The 18,289-nt window shown below is 36.1% G+C and overlaps 3 protein-coding genes and 1 long non-coding RNA gene across 6 annotated transcripts; 2 read left to right on the forward strand and 2 right to left on the reverse strand.

Moving 5' to 3' along the window:
- Positions 1 to 3,791: 3,791 nt before the first annotated feature.
- LOC129573843 (gustatory and odorant receptor 24) lies at positions 3,792 to 6,554 on the reverse strand. The gene is made up of 7 exons (XM_055454968.1): positions 6,321 to 6,554; positions 6,082 to 6,210; positions 5,810 to 5,992; positions 5,198 to 5,341; positions 4,942 to 5,055; positions 4,220 to 4,660; positions 3,792 to 3,914 (listed from the first exon to the last, which is right to left on the reverse strand). Exons 1-7 carry the CDS (start codon positions 6,552 to 6,554, stop codon positions 3,792 to 3,794), a joined length of 1,368 nt encoding a protein of 455 aa, XP_055310943.1.
- Positions 6,555 to 7,640: 1,086 nt separating this feature from the next.
- On the forward strand, positions 7,641 to 10,321 carry LOC129573839 (hsp90 co-chaperone Cdc37). The gene is made up of 8 exons (XM_055454963.1): positions 7,641 to 7,829; positions 7,971 to 7,991; positions 8,366 to 8,400; positions 8,482 to 8,996; positions 9,069 to 9,127; positions 9,381 to 9,551; positions 9,741 to 9,812; positions 9,885 to 10,321. The coding sequence occupies exons 1-8, from the start codon at positions 7,797 to 7,799 to the stop codon at positions 10,140 to 10,142; spliced, it is 1,164 nt and encodes a 387-aa protein (XP_055310938.1). The 5' UTR covers positions 7,641 to 7,796; the 3' UTR covers positions 10,143 to 10,321.
- Positions 10,322 to 10,417: 96 nt separating this feature from the next.
- Positions 10,418 to 13,630, forward strand: LOC129573838 (protein Pixie). 3 transcript variants are annotated; one of them, XM_055454959.1, is made up of 6 exons: positions 10,418 to 10,546; positions 10,929 to 11,142; positions 11,254 to 11,371; positions 11,536 to 11,836; positions 11,970 to 12,881; positions 13,018 to 13,630. In XM_055454959.1, exons 2-6 carry the CDS (start codon positions 10,930 to 10,932, stop codon positions 13,301 to 13,303), a joined length of 1,830 nt encoding a protein of 609 aa, XP_055310934.1. In that variant the 5' UTR covers positions 10,418 to 10,546; position 10,929; the 3' UTR covers positions 13,304 to 13,630. The 3 variants fall into 3 exon arrangements, with proteins under 3 accessions (XP_055310934.1, XP_055310935.1, XP_055310936.1); XM_055454960.1 differs by having other exon boundaries at positions 10,466 to 10,653; XM_055454961.1 differs by having other exon boundaries at positions 10,487 to 10,713.
- Positions 13,631 to 16,311: 2,681 nt separating this feature from the next.
- LOC129573842 (uncharacterized) lies at positions 16,312 to 17,153 on the reverse strand. Its single transcript, XR_008688640.1, has 3 exons — positions 17,090 to 17,153; positions 16,729 to 16,887; positions 16,312 to 16,626 (listed from the first exon to the last, which is right to left on the reverse strand). It is a non-coding gene; the product is annotated as an uncharacterized LOC129573842 (long non-coding RNA).
- Between the last annotated feature and the right edge of the window lie 1,136 nt (positions 17,154 to 18,289).

Raw genomic sequence — 18,289 nt, forward strand, 5'->3', positions numbered from 1 at the left:
TCCTTTCACAAAGTTCCGTCTAATTGAATTCTACTAATCAAATTATAGGAAAAAATCGTTCCAATTAGCGATCGGATCAACGACACTGTAGGCGGGCAATGGGCCATTGTTTCCATGCTCTCTATTTTCGGCCACCAAACTGATCCACATAAGATGTAAAATCCAGAAGAAGCCAATGGCCAGTGGTAAACGAACTTATTAATTACTGTCAACTCAATTCACTAATGTGTGTTTGAGTGCGTGCGTGCGTGCGTTGTGTAGAGAGTTAAAAGCCGACCATTTTTCTTGTAATGGCATTACAATCTGTCGCTTTGCTTCGGGAAAATTTATGTTTATGCCCAGTCACACTTTAAGACTCACGGTGTGTATGTAACAAATAAATGGATTTCAGAATCTAGAGAAAACACAGTTTATCAATTCAAGTCCATTAATCATTGTTGATTTGTCATTCACAACGCAATGCGCACATCAACCAACCACATCGAGACATATATATATATACTTGCTTCACATATCGCTCACATTTCGTAATGCAAGCCCAGGCCCCCGAATGAAAAATACGACTCAAGATAATCGAAGATGATGGTTTGCTTGCCGGCATGTGAGGAAGATAAAGTGCGACAGCCGACATAGCAGTAGAGAGACGGAGAGATCACTCTGTTGTAGGCAATTGATGCAATACGCATCTTTCAATTGCACATCCGCCAGCCAACGAAGACTGTGGGAAACGTCTTAAGTCGGCGCAAAAGAGTTTGCTTTTAGCGGAAAAAGAGTTAACATGTGAAGAGTGAGGTTTTTTTAATTTCAAATTTCACTTGAAAATTTGCCTTTTGGATTTCGGAAAAAATATTTTTTTCGTCTCTTCCGATTTTTTTGAAGACAAAATCACTTTTTTCAAGAACAGGAATGAGGAGTCACTTTTTTCTTTGAAGAGAAAAAAAAATTCTCCGGAGAAAGACTTTTTTCTTTCCTTTTCTTAAAACACTGTAAAATGTGAACGGCAACATTTGTCCTGAACCGGGCTGCTTCACTTCACTGTCATTTTCCACCGATTGATTTTTGATCCAGTCTTGCAAATCGATAGACATCACTGTGACAAGTACCTCACTTCAATCTATTTTCAGGCACAATTTCGTATATCATTCAATATCGACGAGTGATGTTGAGTCTAAAATTTCTTTTTTCATTGCATCAGGAACTGATTGTTCATTAACAGCTTGAAAACTTCTAAAAAATTGGGCATAGCGACACCCTTCACCTTAAAATGTTATTCAATTGTTCAGCCAAAAAAAAAAAATCGACTGACTTTGTGTCATTCAGCTTTCTATTTATTCGCAACATTATTGTTCAAAAAATCAAACTGATCAAAATTACGAAATTTCGCAAGTTTAGAAGGTTTCCTCAGGTAATTTTATTCCGTTCTTTGTTTACATTAGCCAAAATCAAGATCGATTCTCAAAGCCTAAAACCCGAGTTCCGCACTCGAATGATCTAAACGCTATAATGGTTACACCGCTCAACAATTCCACATCATGAGCTGAATCGCCTATTGGCAAACTCGAGTTCAATGCGAGCTAGCCTCCAGACGCGTCTCTCTCTCTCTTGCGCTGGAATGTGCATCTCATAGTCGCACAAACTATTTTTCCCAACTCTGCGATCGATTGCATAAATAAGATATATTCGAAATTGAAATGTGTTATTGTCGGTGGTGTGCACGTGTGTCCCGAATAAATTTCGAGAAAAATGTGTTGAAAAACAATATGTGACCAAATGAAAATTGATTAGCCATTTGTTTGCATCGATTCTTGTAGTTTGTGTGTATTGAGAGAGAGAGAGAGAGAGAGAGAGAGAGAGAGAGAGAGAGAGAAAAGAATGCGAATTGGAAAAGGTGAAGCATAATTCGTTTGTGGTGTTCGGTCATGGCATGGCAACAGCAGCAGCAAAGCAGAAAAAACGAATAAATTATGATTTTTCGGTTCTCTCGTCAATTGAAAAAATCTCTCGTCGACACGCTTGTCAAATGCATAAATCACAAAAAACCGAACCGACAAACATAAACACATAGGCTCGCATCGCATAGGTTTGCTCACATACACATACACATACACTGTGGCAAAACATTTGCATGCCATAGCCATCGCGCACGCAGCATACAATGAGTCACTTATGTGAGACAAGGCACACCACAATAAAAACACTGGCGTTTCATAAAGATCAAAAGGAACAACATGTACGAACAAATCGACGTTATGTTCGACAAACAAACATAAATTTTTACTAATCATATTCGAGGCAATGTTAACGGTACATTGATCACACGGTAGATTACATGCAACACAGACACACACATACACTGACCTCGACCATAGTTCTAACATATGAAATCTTTCACATTTTTCAGCTTTGTGATTGTCGCTTTGTTTCTAACACCTTTTCAACTCGGAATTATGAGCACGCAACATTTTTTTGGCTTGAGATTGTGCAAAAAACCATGGACCAAATCGATGTATGTTAGAACCATCGTTTGATATGAATTTACGTCTGAAGCTATCGTTCGGTCTATTTTTGAATTCAGTTTGATCCAAAGAGTTTCAATTTTTACCGAATTTCAAATTTTTCACTTGTTTTTTGCCTGAATGAGGAAATTCACAAGGAAAACTCAATTTAGACACTGCTTTAATCACACTTTGTCTACTTAAGACGTTACAGATGAGTTTCAGTCACATGAAATTTCCTGCATGAAACAAATCAATTAATATTTCATGTCGTTAACGACTCGTTCACGACGTCAATCACCAATACACACTCACACATATACATCGAAGCAGGTCGTATTTCTATATCTGGAATAGATCGCTTTACTTTAGCTTTGGCTTCAGTGACAAAGCGTCAAGAAATGCGATCGACAGCCAGAACGTTCTTGCGAAAAGAAGGTGCGGGCACAGTGAAAGACAGATGTCAATAATTATTTCATGTTAGGTGACAAAAAAGAATTTGGATAGAGTGGAAAAAAACGAGCCAAAACTAGGTCACAACTTGTTCTAACGCTGAACAAAAGCGTCTCTTTCTAAACAAAATATACACCACAAATTACAATATTCAACAGTTCAAACGATTTTGTTGCACGCATTTTTATTGAATTGTCCATAAAGGAAAAACATGAAAACCATAACAAATCTATAAATAAATCACATTTCGCAAACGAAAGAAACAAATAACGAGAAAAAGAAGAAGAAAAAGAACACAAGAAAACTTCCAATAAAATTAATAACTAAATTACACAATATATGTTTGTTCGCATGGGGCCGCAGCACAAGTTTAGTTCAAGATCATCATCTTATATGGGGAGGTTGGCACACAAACAAAACTGCATTTTATGGATTCAAAGAGACAGAGTTAGACACTTGTGTGTATGCAATGTTTGTTTTGGCTGTGCGCGATCTATGCGAAAGCGATAATAAAAGCGGAGTGGATTGTGGCGCTTGCATAAACATTACTTTATGGCTTTTTATGTCGGATTCAATACTCTCTGGTTTCGGTCTCTCTATCTCTCTCTTCTCCTCTGTCTCATACCTTAAATGGCTGCAACAATAAATTTGATCAAATTGTGAAATGTATCTCTATAGTTTTTGTTTGTTTTTTTTTTTCTTTCTATTCACTGCACGAATTTTGCATTGTGCTCGGTTTGTTGTTCACTTTGTACTGGGTTTCAATATCATTGTACACACAGGAGACTTGCGATGACTAAGACTGTGTGTTAGCATTTGTCTGGTTGTGAACACGGCAGCCAATTAAACGGCCGGTCGAGTCATATTCAGAATGGTGCCATTTAAACTGCCCGCCAATGCATCATCCGGTATGCTGATTTGGAACTGGAGCAACACCACCAAATAGGTCACCATCGTTGTTAGAAGCTGGAATAAATGCATAATTTTTTTAAAATTATTTTAGACTTTTGTATTGATCCTTGCTTGGATTTTCAAAGTTTTTCACTCCTTTTCATGTTTTTGGTATGAAATCTTTGAAGAAAAAAATTTGTACCAATCTCTGAACAAATCTTCAGGATTTTTTTTTTTGAAGGAACAAAATTCTTAGGAGAAAAAATCCTGAATAAAACCAATTTTCTCCCAAAAATCCTCAAAAACAATTGAATTTTCTTTCAAAAAAGTTTATTTTTTTCAATCATCCAAAGATTACCCTTAAAAGCATCAAAACTCACCGATTTGAACAAATTTCGATTGACATCGAAGAATCCGCCACAGTTGATGTTCGATGGATTCATTTCCGTAGCTCGCAAAAACATGTTAATTTCAGTTTGGGCATCGGAGTTCATCCAACTCAATTCGACCATAAGCAACTTCTTTTGGAAATTCGTTCGTACGTGTTGCGACGCATAATGCGCTTCGTCACAGATGAAAAACAATAGACAGATGTTACAGAATGCATTCACCAGCAAACCAATATCCTTCAATCCAAATCCTTCCGATATTTGCGACATCAAACCATAAATCGAAATCGTGATCGTAAAGAATAAATACAGATTGAGAAATGTGAACGTGATAAACGTGGCCGTTCCAGTGTCTCGGCATAATTTACTCAGACGTAGCCAGAGAGCACGATAATCAGCAACCATTGCTGCGGGACCGATGTGGCGCAGAGCCTAGAAATGGGTAATTGATAACTATCAATTTTTAATTTAATTATAATTAAATGCTGTTTTTTTATTCTTAAGCATTCATTTTTGACCTCAACATTCGTTTGGATTTTATCATGATATTTTGGGAATTTTCTTTTTTATATTATTAAAAAAAATGACTTTTGGATAAAGCAGAAAAAATGCGTAGATATGATGATTTTTTTTTTGATGAAATGTATGAATTCGAAGAATTCTTTTTTTTTTTAATTGAAGACTTGCCTTGAAAGAATTAAATCATTAAGTACCTGTTGGAAATCATCCGCCAAAATTGTAGCTGATCGACTCAATGAATCACAAGCCAAGTACCAATAAGCACCCATCATATAAGTTAAATTGTCCAAAATACAATAAGGGATTATCTAATGAGAATCAAGGGAAAATGATTTTTATAAACAAAATCAATGTTTTTTTTTATTGAATAATAAATTGAGGTTTTTGTTTGCAGTTATATGAAATGATAGATATAAAAGGTTTATGGAAGAAAACGACGAGAACACTAACCTGGAATATTTTAAAATCAATCATGGTTAAGTGAGTGATAATAACCGACAAGCTCGATAGCGCTGGTAATAAAATAGCAATCAATAATGCTTTGGTTTGAGTATTCAATGGCAAAACTCGGCCAGACACTTTGTAATATAGAATCTGTCGGTATGAAAGTGGTGATAAAAAAAATTGGTTGACATCAATTAATAATTAGAATTAGAAAATTATATTAAATAAAATAATGGAAAAATCATTTTGATGCCTGAATCTAAAATAGGACTTGAATGGACTTGAATTTTCGAATGACAACCACTAAATGGTTGATGAAACTTAAACTTATGTATGAATAAAGGAAGTTTTTTGCGACGTCAAAGATGGCATCAGAATTTTTTTTCAGCACAAAATGGGAAGAAATAAAAAGTAAACATAAAATATACTAGAACATTACTGGTCTACTTTAAGTAGGAGTTTCTCATTATTAGCTAAAAAAAGAAAAAAATCTAAAAAAAAATACTCAAAATTCAAAGGAAAACATCCAAGAAAAATTTGAAAAGAAATAAAAGTACGAAATTCAATTTTCTATGGAAAAAAAACAACAACTGAAAAGTAGTCCAAAATTGGCCACACCTCAAACTCCGTCCAATTATTCAGAACGTTGGTAAATTTTCGGGTTTCGATCCAGGTCATCGGAATAATTAAAATGGGTAAAATATTCAGTAAGAATAAATAAGCGATGACCGATTCTTCGAAACGTCCTTCAAGTGATGAAATAATTTCAACGCGATCAACGGCAATGAAGAAAACGTATGTCTGAAAGGGAAAATTAATGGTCATCAATTTATCTACTTCTAATCAAACACCAATCGACCGGGTAATACCGTGAGTAGAATAAAAAAAACAACGGCGTAGGCAACAATTTTCGATGCATAGATGAGTTCTGCTTGGCCGGGTTCATTTCGGGTATACGGAAAAATGCCCAAAACCCGTAGGAATCGGTACACAGGTAATGAGCTCTTGTAAACTATGTCCTGCAATACAACAAAAATATTGTCCATGTATAGACTTATTAGTTGACTCATAAATTGGATTCTGAACTAAATTCAAAATCGATAATTTCACAATGTTCAAAATGTTTGACCTCATCACTGGTTTCCGTTGCAAAAGCGGCTCTTTTAATCGACTGTAACCCTTGTTCGGTGACATCAATTTTCGATTTTTTTCCAAACGCAGCTCGTTGCACGGTCGCCTTTGGTTTTCCATCCAAAAAGACAGACTTTGGTTTAGATGCATGGATTCGTTTCACCAATTCATCTGTATCGATACTGTAGCGCTTGCCTCCTGCTCCCGCTTCTGGTGGTTGTAGGCTCATCATTTTGATTCACTAACAATTTTTTTTCTTCGTTTTTTTCTCAATTTTGTTTTCTCCACGTTTTTCTCCACGTTTCAAACGTAAACTTATTTATGGCAATTTTTTGCCTAAAGAAAATTATCTTTCCACACAAACAACTTGTTAACAGAAAAAAAACAATTTTTTCTGTACTTTTTCACACCCAAATACTTTATACCAATTTTGTTTTATCACTAGATGCTAATTATGATCCGATTCCCAGCGAAGTACATCGAAAACTGAATGGAAATGCATTCGAAAATTGAAGACGTGCCACCAAAGGGTTTGGTTAGTTAATGTGAAATCGATGAATTTGTTGTGCATTTTTAACGGCTTTTTTGTTTGTTTGCTGAATTTTTCAGAGGCTTAAATGTCGGATGATGCTTGTGTCAAATTTCGACTTTTTGAGGGTATTTACTAGAATGAGCTCTTGATAGTAAACGTAAATACAATGACCTAGTGCACTTGGTATCAGTATAATTTCAATTCATTTTTTATTACACGTTGACTATATCGAGCTCTCGTACCTTTACCGTGCCTCTTTACCGTGCTCTCATTCAGTAGACCCAATATTATTTTTTAGTCTTGTCTATTTTAGATGATAGCGACGTCTAAAAATGTCCATTTCTTAGCGATAATCATGAATGAGACAGAATCTTTGAATATTTTAACAAAGCACCAACAATGAGAGGAAATCAGTTGGAAGTTTTATGAGGACGACGCATGAATGAGGCGACGACGAATAAGTTTTTGGTTTTTGTTGATAGAATTCATTCAAAGCGAGTTCAAAATCTTAACTTCAGATCGCTATTTGGATTGCACAAAATCGTCTTTTGGCTTAAAAATTTGATTCTTCTAGAAAGAGCGTCTTTTTCATTAAATATTCAATTATCCTAAACCAAATTACCAAACTCATCAAATCAATTGATTTAAAAATAATATTTGAATTCCAGAAAAACGTTGTACAACGCACATTCATGTAAGAAATGAACTAGCGCTCATCATGCATACGTTAATAACGCAATGCGTTACTGTGCGCTGAAGCGAACGCATTGTCACCAGCGAATTGTCAATTGTCAACAGAACTACTATATTTGGCATACTAACTGAGTCGATTCTATTTCAACCAAGCGCAATTAAGTCTTTGTAAAATCTCAAGAAAAAAGTGGTGTAGATTCTTCGTAGGCGAAGTTGTTTATTGTGTTTTTTATTGGAGAATAATTCAAAATGGTTGATTACAGCAAGTGGAAAGATATTGAGGTAAGCAATGTTTTTCCTATGTTTACCTTCTGCTACATCGCCTCATTGCCAATGCCGATAAACATATTTCACGCATTCTTTCGACTTCTCTTTAGACCATATTTCGAATGATATTCATGTGTTTGTGTGTTTGTATTTCAGATTTCGGATGATGAAGACGATGTAAGTTGAATCAAATTACTGTTATCATTGGAGTGAATAATGGTTTCTAAGGTTATCATTGGATGACTCACTATTCAACGGGAAACACCACAATTCTGTGGAAAATCTACTTTTTAAGATAATGTCCTATCAATTGTGTGAGAAAAAAAAACAGGGAAATTGTGACTTTTCATTAGGAAGTGATTTTAATTCGAATTTTAATTGGAACTTATTTGAATTGAACACATTTTTTTCCCTCCATTTTTTTGTGTATTGTCTGTTTGACGAGCAAATCAATCTGTCATTGGTCGATTTGCCGACTTTGTTTTTGTTGTAAAAACAATTTTTATCGAAAATTCAGTTGTTAATGATTTGTTTCATCATTCCAATTCTAGACTCATCCAAACATAGACACGCCAAGTCTGTTCAGGTAAGAAGTGACACTTTTTGTATCAAAAAATAGGGAAAAATGAATCAATACTAATCAATAGTCCAACTCCGTAATTTCCAGATGGAGACATGAGGCTCGTGTGCAGCGTATGGCCGAGCTAGAGCAAAAGAAGAAGGTATTCGACACTGAGCGGATAAACACTAAAAAGCAATTAGAAACGGTTCAGCAAGAAATCAAAAATACAGCCGGTGATGAGGAAAAATTAGCAAAACTCCAATCAAAATTGAAGGAACTCGAGCTAAAGAAAAGTGAATTGGATGCAAAAGCCGATGAGTTGCGTGTTGAAGAGAAGAAAACACCATGGAATGTTGATACAATTTCGAAGCCAGCTTTTTCCAAAACCATCATCAATACAAAAACATCGAAGCCATCGTATGATGACCTGTCCGAGGAAGAGAAAGAGGTTCGAATGCGTGACTTTGTCAAAGATAATAAAAAAATACTCGAACAGTTCGGTATGTTGCGCCGATATGATGATTCGAAGAAATTCCTCTTGGATCATCCCCATTTGGCGTGCGAAGCCACAGCCAACTATCTCGTCATCTGGTGCATCAATTTGCAAATGGAGAAGAAAAGTATGGATTTTATACACATAATTTCTAAATTTGATTTCAATTCGATATTAAATGCTATATGCTCATTTACAGCCAGCCTTATGGAACACGTCGCACATCAATGTATCTGCATGCAGTACATTTTGGAACTGGTGAGTTGATGAAAAAAATCATGATCTTTGCGAAAATCACCTGTCGACATTCACCAATGACGCCAATCATTTATTTTCAATCCAAGTTTGCTACATAAATTTTTGTCTATGTCTAGTAGACATTGCCTACTTTTCTGTGGATTGGTCGCAATATATCGTGATGATGACCGTAATATGGTCGTTGATTGAATCTGTTGAAAATTATTCTCAATTTATTCTATCAAAATTAACTCGACCCATTGTTCAATTGCAGGCCAAACAACTCGACGTCGATCCCCGAGCATGCATTGGTTCATTCTTTGATCGTATCCAAATAGCAGATATCGAGTATAAGAAACACTTTGATCTCGAGGTGGAACAATTCAAACAGCGTATCACGAAGCGTGCCGCTGAGAAAATTGAAGAGGCACTCGCCGAACAAGAAGTAAGAAAGACAAAAATTGATTTCATTTTGGGACAGAAATCGAAATTGATTCCGATTAATTCAAATTTGAGGGAACAATTACTTTTTTTTCTCCAAAACTGTTTTAATTCTGACTCTAAAAAATGATTTTTAGTTTGTAAGTCATGGATTTTATAGATCAATTTCATTGAAAATGTGAATAAATTTCAGGAAGAGGAACGCAAAGAACGTTTAGGACCGGGTGGTTTGGATCCAGTTGAAGTGTTCGATTCATTGCCAGAGGTAATCCCACACATCCAACATATTCAATTCATATACCAAACAAGCAAATAATGTGTAAATTTCTCCTTTTAGGCTCTTCAAAAATGTTTCGAATCACGCGATATTGCATTGTTGCAGGAGACAATAAGCAAAATGCCGGAAGATGAGGCGAAACATCATTTGAAACGTTGTGTTGATTCTGGGTTATGGGTACCTGATGCATCAAAAGTGGACAAAGAGGAAAAAGAGGGTGAATCAATTGAAGCCGAAGCTGGAGCAGTTAAGGCCGAAGCTGGAGCTTCCAGTTCATCCAATGAAAAACCCAATGTGTCAACCGAAGACGTCGATTAAGCCAGCCAACTGTAAAAAAATATACAAACGTCTCTACTGGCATACATTTTTTTTCTTGTGTACTCTGCTGCGCATTCTAAAATATTTTCTATAAAATACCGTTCATACTATAAAAAGAAACAACCAGTCGAAATTCACAGCTAATGAATAAACAATTTACTCGAAGCAATACTTAACTATTTTCTGTGTGTTTATTTGAGTAGTCAATTGTCGTATGTGTTACGTATTGTGCATTGACAGTTCAAACCTAACCTCAAAATTGGTGGTTTGTTCATGTGTGAGCTGTCACCTTTTTTTTGTTGCATGGTTAATGCATTTGACACATTGACTTGTCTTTTTGAATAGAAACGAGCTGGCACGCAGAGAGCGTTCGCTTTTTTCATTCACAAAATTGTCTAATTCAAGTACGTAATTTAGTGAAATTCAATCGAATTTCGGTATTTTTCCTTAGATAAAGTTGAGCTGAATTTTAATTTGTTAAAGATTTGTGTTCGGATTGAGTTTAAAGACAGTGAGACGGATTTTTTTTTCTTCGGTCATCGTCGTAACAAGTTGTTCATAGTTTTTTGAGGTTAAATTCGTTCCCAATTGAAAAGTGAATGTTATTCAGACAATGTGTAACAAAATAGTGTCACACGAGAAAGTACACACGTCGCCACGAAAATTAAACTCACCAACACATTTCTTTTACGTGAACGAATTTTTAATCAAGAAATTTACGGACGATTTTTTTTCTCTCAACAAAAGTGTGTATTTTATCTGAATTTTTTGTGTTTATTATTTTAGAATGTCACGAAATAAGGCGAACGAAGAAACGGACAAGCAAACGCGTATTGCCATCGTCAGCGAAGACAAATGCAAACCGAAACGATGCCGTCAAGAATGTAAGAAATGTTGCCCGGTTGTCCGTATGGGTAAACTTTGCATTGAAGTCAGCCCAAATTCGAAAATTGCCAGCTTATCCGAAGAACTGTGTATCGGTTGCGGTATCTGTGTTAAGGTAGGTTCAGTTCCAATACCAGTACATAGGTGTTAATGTATGGTTCAGATTATTGCAATGTTTTTTTTGTTCTCATTTTTTATAATCAAAATGCATCATTTTTCGCTGAAGAAATGCCCATTCGATGCTATCACGATTATCAATCTTCCAAGCAATTTGGAAAAGCAAACAACACATCGATACTCGAAGAATTCCTTCAAATTGCATCGTTTGCCGATTCCACGGCCAGGTAAAACATTCTTAATGAATAAATATTGAGATTTTTTGCAACTTTTTTCTTCATATTTCCACTGAATTGTTTTCGTTTTGAGCTACAAATGACAAAAGATTTAAGGAATTTCATTTTTTCGTTTATTCAATTCTAATATGTGCCGAATTCTCTGTTTTTTCCAGGTGAAGTACTTGGGTTGGTCGGTCAAAATGGTATTGGTAAGTCGACGGCCTTGAAAATTTTGGCTGGTAAACAAAAGCCAAACTTGGGACGCTTCTCCGATCCACCAGATTGGACGGAAATTTTAACATATTTCCGTGGCTCGGAGTTGCAAAACTACTTCACAAAGATTTTGGAAGATGATCTTAAAGCATTGATCAAGCCGCAGTACGTTGACCAGATTCCAAAAGCCGTTAAAGGTCACGTCGGCCCATTGCTCGAACGGAAGGATGATCGCAGTAATTCAGAGGAAATTTGTAAAATGTAAGTTCATTGAGCGGCTTTTCTCTTTTTTCCATTCATTTTTTTGTGGCTTTCAATATTTTTTGACAATTTTCTTTCATTTTTTCGGTTTTTTTCTGGCAAATTTTCTTCCGTTCACCAACAAAAAAAACAGGTTGGACTTAACGCACATCCGTGACCGTGAGGTAGCTGCATTATCCGGAGGAGAGCTGCAACGTTTTGCCATCGCAATGGTGTGCATCCAAAATGGAGATATTTTCATGTTCGACGAGCCATCGTCATATTTGGATGTGAAACAGCGTTTGAATGCTGCCTTGACCATTCGCCATATGATTCATCCATCGAAGTTTATCATCGTAGTGGAGCACGATTTATCCGTTTTGGATTATCTCTCCGATTTCATTTGCTGTCTATACGGTGTGCCCGGATGTTACGGTGTCGTTACTATGCCTTTCTCCGTGCGTGAAGGTATCAACATTTTCTTGGACGGTTTTGTGCCAACCGAAAACATGCGTTTCCGTACGGATTCGTTAACGTTCAAAGTCAGTGAATCGGCCACTGAAGAAGAAATTAAGCGTATGAACCATTATATCTATCCAACGATGAAAAAGAGTTTAGGTAAATTTGAGTTAACGGTGATGCAGGGTCAATTTAGCGATTCGGAAATTTTGGTGCTACTCGGTGAGAATGGAACGGGAAAAACGACATTCATTCGTATGCTAGCTGGTAATTTAAAACCAGACGATGGCTCTGGTGATTTACCGGTTTTGAATATTTCATATAAGCCGCAGAAAATCTCACCAAAACATCAAGGCACCGTCCGACAATTGCTGCATGATAAGATTCGCGATGCATACGTGCATCCACAGTTCATTGCCGACGTGATGAAACCAATGAAAATCGAAGAGATCATCGATCAAGAGGTGCAAAATTTGTCCGGTGGTGAATTGCAACGTGTCGCCTTGGTCTTGTGTTTGGGCAAACCGGCTGATGTGTACTTGGTCGATGAACCATCCGCCTATTTGGACTCTGAACAACGTTTGATCGCTGCTAAAGTCATCAAGAGGTATGAATGTACTAAACTTTTCATGCAAACTTGATTTCCAACCCAAGGTTTTATGTGCTTGGCTTCGGTTTTAAGTTTCATGTGCCTGAAAATCCAAAATTTTCGTACAATTCTAACGATGTTTCACTCTTTCCAGATACATTCTCCACGCCAAGAAAACGGGCTTCATCGTTGAGCACGATTTCATCATGGCAACATATTTGGCCGATCGTGTCATTGTATTCGAGGGTACACCATCAATGAATACCACCGCAAACAGTCCACAGTCGCTGCTCAATGGTATGAATCGATTTTTGGAATTGCTTGGCATTACATTCCGTCGCGATCCAAACAACTTCCGACCGCGTATCAACAAATTGGAATCAGTCAAGGATGTCGATCAAAAACGGGCTGGTCAATACTTCTTCTTGGAGGAGAACTAAGTCAAGAGGCTTCAGTCGACGTGACTATCAATTCCCATCACTAGAAGTTTACCGTTTTTCTTTTTCTCAATAAATTTTCAAAATAAAAAAAAACCGAGTCTTGCGATGTTTTCTCTATTTATTGAAATGATGAGTTTTGGTATTTGAATACCTTAAAATGAACTTTTTGTTTTCAAAAAATATTTGATATTATATCGTCCTTAAAAACTATCACGCAAACAATTGACTCCCCAACGAGTATTTTTCACATAATTTTTGTTTTGCAAACTTGTTTTTATTGAAATGTAATTTTATAAATAAACTTATTGGAAATATCATTCAAATGCATCCAGTTTGTGTATTGTGGCTTGAATACAATTCTGTTTACTGTCATTGGAACATTTCAATCGGCCATTCGATTGATAAAAAAAATTTAATTACAGGAAAATTGTTTAGAAAATCCAATGAAAATTGGTTTCAATTTCAATTAAAGTTACAATACTTCATTACGCTCGAAGTGTTTGTTTAAGAAATCGAATCATGGGTCCCATTTTGTACCAGCAATGCGACCTAATTGAACAAAATTTGTGTTCAAAAACTGAACTTAATTTTGTTGATTGTTGTCGTTGTGGTTGATATTGTCAACGTTTTCGATGCCATGCGGCACATGTACTGGTGGAGCCGGATCTATAACATCCAAAATGCGAATATGCATCATACTGTGGCTTTTGTGTACAATATTCAGTGTGTGCGAAGCGCCCGACTTCTTGCGAGGTGATGTGTCGTTTTAGTTTGCGCGCTATGCACACACGTCGTAACTGGGCTGGAATTCTAAGACATTCCACCAAAATCGTGCGGATTTTTTTTTTGTACGTAAGACTATATTGGAGTGAAAGAGAGAGATTCCACTAATTTTCTGGATACCACCGGAATTAAGAAGAGATTATCAAGGAAAAGTGATAGTTATCGGAATAATTCCGGTGGTAACCAGAAAATTAGTGGAATCTCTCTCTTTCGCTCCAATATAGTCTTACGTACAAAAAAAATAATTCCGCACGATTTTCGTGGAATGTCTTAGAATTCCAGCCCTAGTAATCGATTTGTTTCATTTCATTGTTTTGCTGTCACCGGCACAGAATTCTGGTTCACTAATTTAAATGAACATTTTTCTCAAACATAGCAAACATTAATTTTTTGTTTCGAAAATGATTTCTCAAGCAATAGTTACTTTGGATATAAATCAAAGGCATTCAATACTATTTCAAAGAGCCATCAGCAAAGAATAACAGTTTATAAACCGAAAATCTTTAATTTAGAACCGTTCAAATTAAAAAATCATCTAAAAAGATTTGAATTGGTAATCAATCGACTAAGACATGAGAACAGCGGAAATATTTCTGGTTCTTTTTGTGATTGTTTCAGCCAAACGTCCGTCGTTTCGCATAATCGGTGGCCAGGAAGCTCAAGAAGGAACCATCCCATACATTGCTTTGATAAATGTTCGACATCCTCATACGAATGTATTCCAACCTATTTGCGCGGGTGCGATTCTATCGCCGGAGAACATCTTAACTAATGCAGTTTGTGCGTCAGCTTGCAATATTACGTATAATTGCATAGTTTATGTAGGTCATGTGGATATTTCATCCAAATCGAGTGGACAGGAAGTCACCATCAAAAACACAGTGTGGCATGAGACATTCTTCAGTTTGTATCTACTTCGAAAAGATGGCAAACAATCGATAATTGATTTGGGAGTTCTACATATGGAAGGAATAGTATTTTTGTCATCAGTTGCTGCAGTTCATTTAGCCGGGAGGGAATTAGTGGATGGATTCAATGTTGAAGTCGCTGGATTTGGAGGTGACTTTGAAGTAAATCGTTTCAAGTGTATTTCCTTTTATTCCATCCATTCAAGGCCACTCATTTGATTTTATTGGCATATTTTGAATTTAATCGTTTCTAAACCCATTCCTAACTAGCACATAACATTGCATCATGCAATAGTAAAAGCTAAAAAATGTTCTTTCAACAACTCAGTTGGTCGCTACGCATGTATAAAGCTACCAACTTATTTTGGTAAAAAAATAGTATTTCATTTCTGATTTCATGGAAAAAAAAGCATGCTGTTCAAAAAATGAGTATAAAAACAGTATATCGAAAAAAAACGCTCAAATTTATGTGAAATTATGAAAAAAAAGCAAAATTTAATTAAATTAAGAAGAAGAACCTTAAACATATGATTTTAGATTTTATCTATTCGTTATCTTCGAAGTCAACTGACATGGCACCAGGACTTTGCTTTGGGTTTGGTTTCTTGAAGTCGTACTTTTCTTGGGTAGAGATTTTCTTTAAGATGTTTTCGCGAGTTATCAAATAGCGGTGAAATTCGGGGCATGTAAATTCCATATTCCGTAGGTTTACGCATGTATTATATCTGAAACTGTTTGGGCATGCGTGTCTGATATGGGTAATCTCAGTATAAGCCATTTAAAGAATAAAAAATTTAAATTTTACATTATAATATTCAATTTCTAGGCGCAACAATGATTCATCCTGATGGTTCAAACGAGTTGTTAGCAATCGGGTCTTTCTTCACTTACTCGGTAATTGACAATTTAAATTTGAAAATCACACATCTTTTTTGATTATAGTTGGTTTGTTGTTTTTTTCAGGAATGCACAGTTGGTAAGATCTTTTGGTGTTTTATAAATAAATGAGCCAAATTCGCTATTGAAATTCCCCTATCTAACCAACCAACTTATACACCGTGAACGCTTTTTATTTTCAGAATATAGCCGATTTACTCGAGTGTTCAAGTACTGCGGCTGGATTAAGAAGCATTTGATAGAAACAAAAAGTGGCAACAGTGACGCTAGTGGCTCGACATGCCGCAGCTCCATCATTAATTTGGCAGCAGCTTTGATGATAGCTCGCATCCTAACATTTACACTTTAAATCATCCTAATGTGTACTGTACGTACAGTCGTACACATATCGACCTATCGCATTTTTTTCATCGAAACATATTTTTATTGAAATGTAATTTCATAAATATAAACTTATTGGAAATTTCATTCAAATACATCCAGTTTGTGTATTCTATATCAATTGGTATCGATTACAATCAAAGTTTCAATTAATTCAATAAACCTTAAATTAGATTAAGAAATCGAATCATGGGTCAATTGCCACTACTACTATGGTTGTGGTTCAAAATGAAATTAAAACATCGATTCCAATGTCGTCTTTTTTTAGAATTCTTCATTCCTTCGGCTTTAGTCTTCCAAGTCCCGAAGTAAGCTGGAAATGTCCGTACATACGTATGGCTCGTCAGCAATTGTCTGATTGAAAAAAAGAAAAAAATTGTGTTGAACATTTTCGGATGGGTTTGCCTTGGTTACAATGATGGAAATTTTCTCAGTTCATCAAACTATTCTTCTTACCATGGACATCTGGTGGACCTGAGCTGAGCTGTGGTGCATGTTGTTCCCATTAACGAGTGTACCATTTCCGTTCTGATGGAAGATCCCATTTTCACCGCATCTATTTACGGCCATCGAACTGTTTTTCGCTTTCTTCGGTTCCTCGTTTTCTTCGTGCACCTAAATTTTTCAAACGATAATCATTTTAAATAATTTATTTTGCATTCCTCAATCAAAAAAATAGACGAAAAAATTTCATAGAGTAATTGAAGAGTAGAACAATAGCTTTGCATCACTCTGCATTTAATAGAGTACTAAAAAAGAACGATATTCGAACTAAGGAAAGTACTTGAATGACGTTCAAAACATTGGTTCAACTTACGCTTATGACTGGGCTGTCACTTGATTCCGATGAAATTGAATAAGCCGGCGACAAGTTGGATGCCCTAAGATATTGAAAGAAAAAAAATCAGAATTTGTTTGGAAAACCTTTGAAAGGATCTCGGATATTGTTCAAAAACTCCATAAAGAAAGTCATCTTACATCAATTCATCGAGACATTTGCTACTACAAGCCGGTGGATCGATAGCACAATTGAATGTCACTTCGTTCCAGCAATGATGACACCACTTTTTCTTCTTCGTTGCTTCAACCACTTGCATCATTTCAGTTCGGTAATTCTCGTTGTCATTTTTCAATTTGGTATACCGTAACTTTTCCCTTTTTAATTCGGCTTCCTTTTCGTTGAATCGTTTTTGCAAATCGGCATTGACGATTTCGTATTCTTGGAATTTTTCCTCGTATTCACGTACCCTTTTTTCGACTATGGCGTCAAGGGATGGAATCGATGCCGTCAAAGATTCATTGTGTTTGGGAAGCGTTGATGAAGAGGTTGACGATTGTATGTTGACTGTGAAGAACGCTGTGGCTCTATCGTCTGATGTGGATGTGTCGGTTTCATCGGTATCATCAGACATAGGCCCATGTTGCTGGGATTTGTCTGTCAGCGGTGGATCGAACAAGCTGTTCATCATTTTTGTCATTGAATTTTGATGGCAATCGATAGTGGAAAAAAGTAGAAAGTGTAACACGTATAACACAAGCAGATGTCAAAATGCCGATGCAAATACTTTTTGTTATCAAATGATTCTGAAGCTAAAGCAAGAATAAGCAGTTGTATGGTGTGTGTGTGTGTGTGCACGCGCCAAACAATCGACATTGAATGAACAGTTGACGTTTTGGCATTTCTATTTGTATACACAACATTTTGTGCCGATTGGATACGTGAGTCTCTCACACCAAGAGAGTGAGCTCACTATCGCTGTACAGTGTACATAAAACAACACAGAGGAATAGAGAGAGAGAGACGCCACTAAATACCATACACTTTTCATGCTGAATGCAGAGAATGTTCAGATTAAGTTGCTTGTTTACATAAACAAATGAAGGAATCTTAACCTTGAATTTTGTGCTATTGCAGCAGCGAAGAATGTGTTTTATTGTATAAAATTTTGGATATTCTGATGGACATTTTTGATGAATATTTTTATGCTTGGTGTTGTTAATTTTTTATGCTGAGCTG

Source organism: Sitodiplosis mosellana, unplaced genomic scaffold (genome assembly GCF_009176505.1).
Source record: "Sitodiplosis mosellana isolate CC-2019 unplaced genomic scaffold, AAFC_SMos_1.0 Smas_scaffold_6117, whole genome shotgun sequence".
Taxonomy (NCBI): domain Eukaryota; kingdom Metazoa; phylum Arthropoda; class Insecta; order Diptera; family Cecidomyiidae; genus Sitodiplosis; species Sitodiplosis mosellana.

What these genes read in the sequence shown, in the direction of transcription:
- LOC129573843 (XM_055454968.1), bottom strand. Translation starts at nt 6,554, where the DNA reads ATGATGAGCCTACAACCACCAGAAGCGGGAGCAGGAGGCAAGCGCTAC. An exon ending in AAATTGTTGCCTACGCCGTT is followed by an intron (nt 5,993 to 6,081) that starts GTTTTTTTTATT and finishes TTTCCCTTTCAG; the next exon opens with ACATACGTTTTCTTCATTGC. An exon ending in ATCGAAATTTGTTCAAATCG is followed by an intron (nt 3,915 to 4,219) that starts GTGAGTTTTGAT and finishes CATTTATTCCAG; the next exon opens with CTTCTAACAACGATGGTGAC.
- LOC129573839 (XM_055454963.1), top strand. Translation starts at nt 7,797, where the DNA reads ATGGTTGATTACAGCAAGTGGAAAGATATTGAG. An exon ending in TTTCGGATGATGAAGACGAT is followed by an intron (nt 7,992 to 8,365) that starts GTAAGTTGAATC and finishes TTCCAATTCTAG; the next exon opens with ACTCATCCAAACATAGACAC. An exon ending in TGTTCGATTCATTGCCAGAG is followed by an intron (nt 9,813 to 9,884) that starts GTAATCCCACAC and finishes TTCTCCTTTTAG; the next exon opens with GCTCTTCAAAAATGTTTCGA.
- LOC129573838 (XM_055454959.1), top strand. Translation starts at nt 10,930, where the DNA reads ATGTCACGAAATAAGGCGAACGAAGAAACGGACAAGCAAACGCGTATT. An exon ending in GTTGCGGTATCTGTGTTAAG is followed by an intron (nt 11,143 to 11,253) that starts GTAGGTTCAGTT and finishes TTTTCGCTGAAG; the next exon opens with AAATGCCCATTCGATGCTAT. An exon ending in TCAGAGGAAATTTGTAAAAT is followed by an intron (nt 11,837 to 11,969) that starts GTAAGTTCATTG and finishes CAAAAAAAACAG; the next exon opens with GTTGGACTTAACGCACATCC.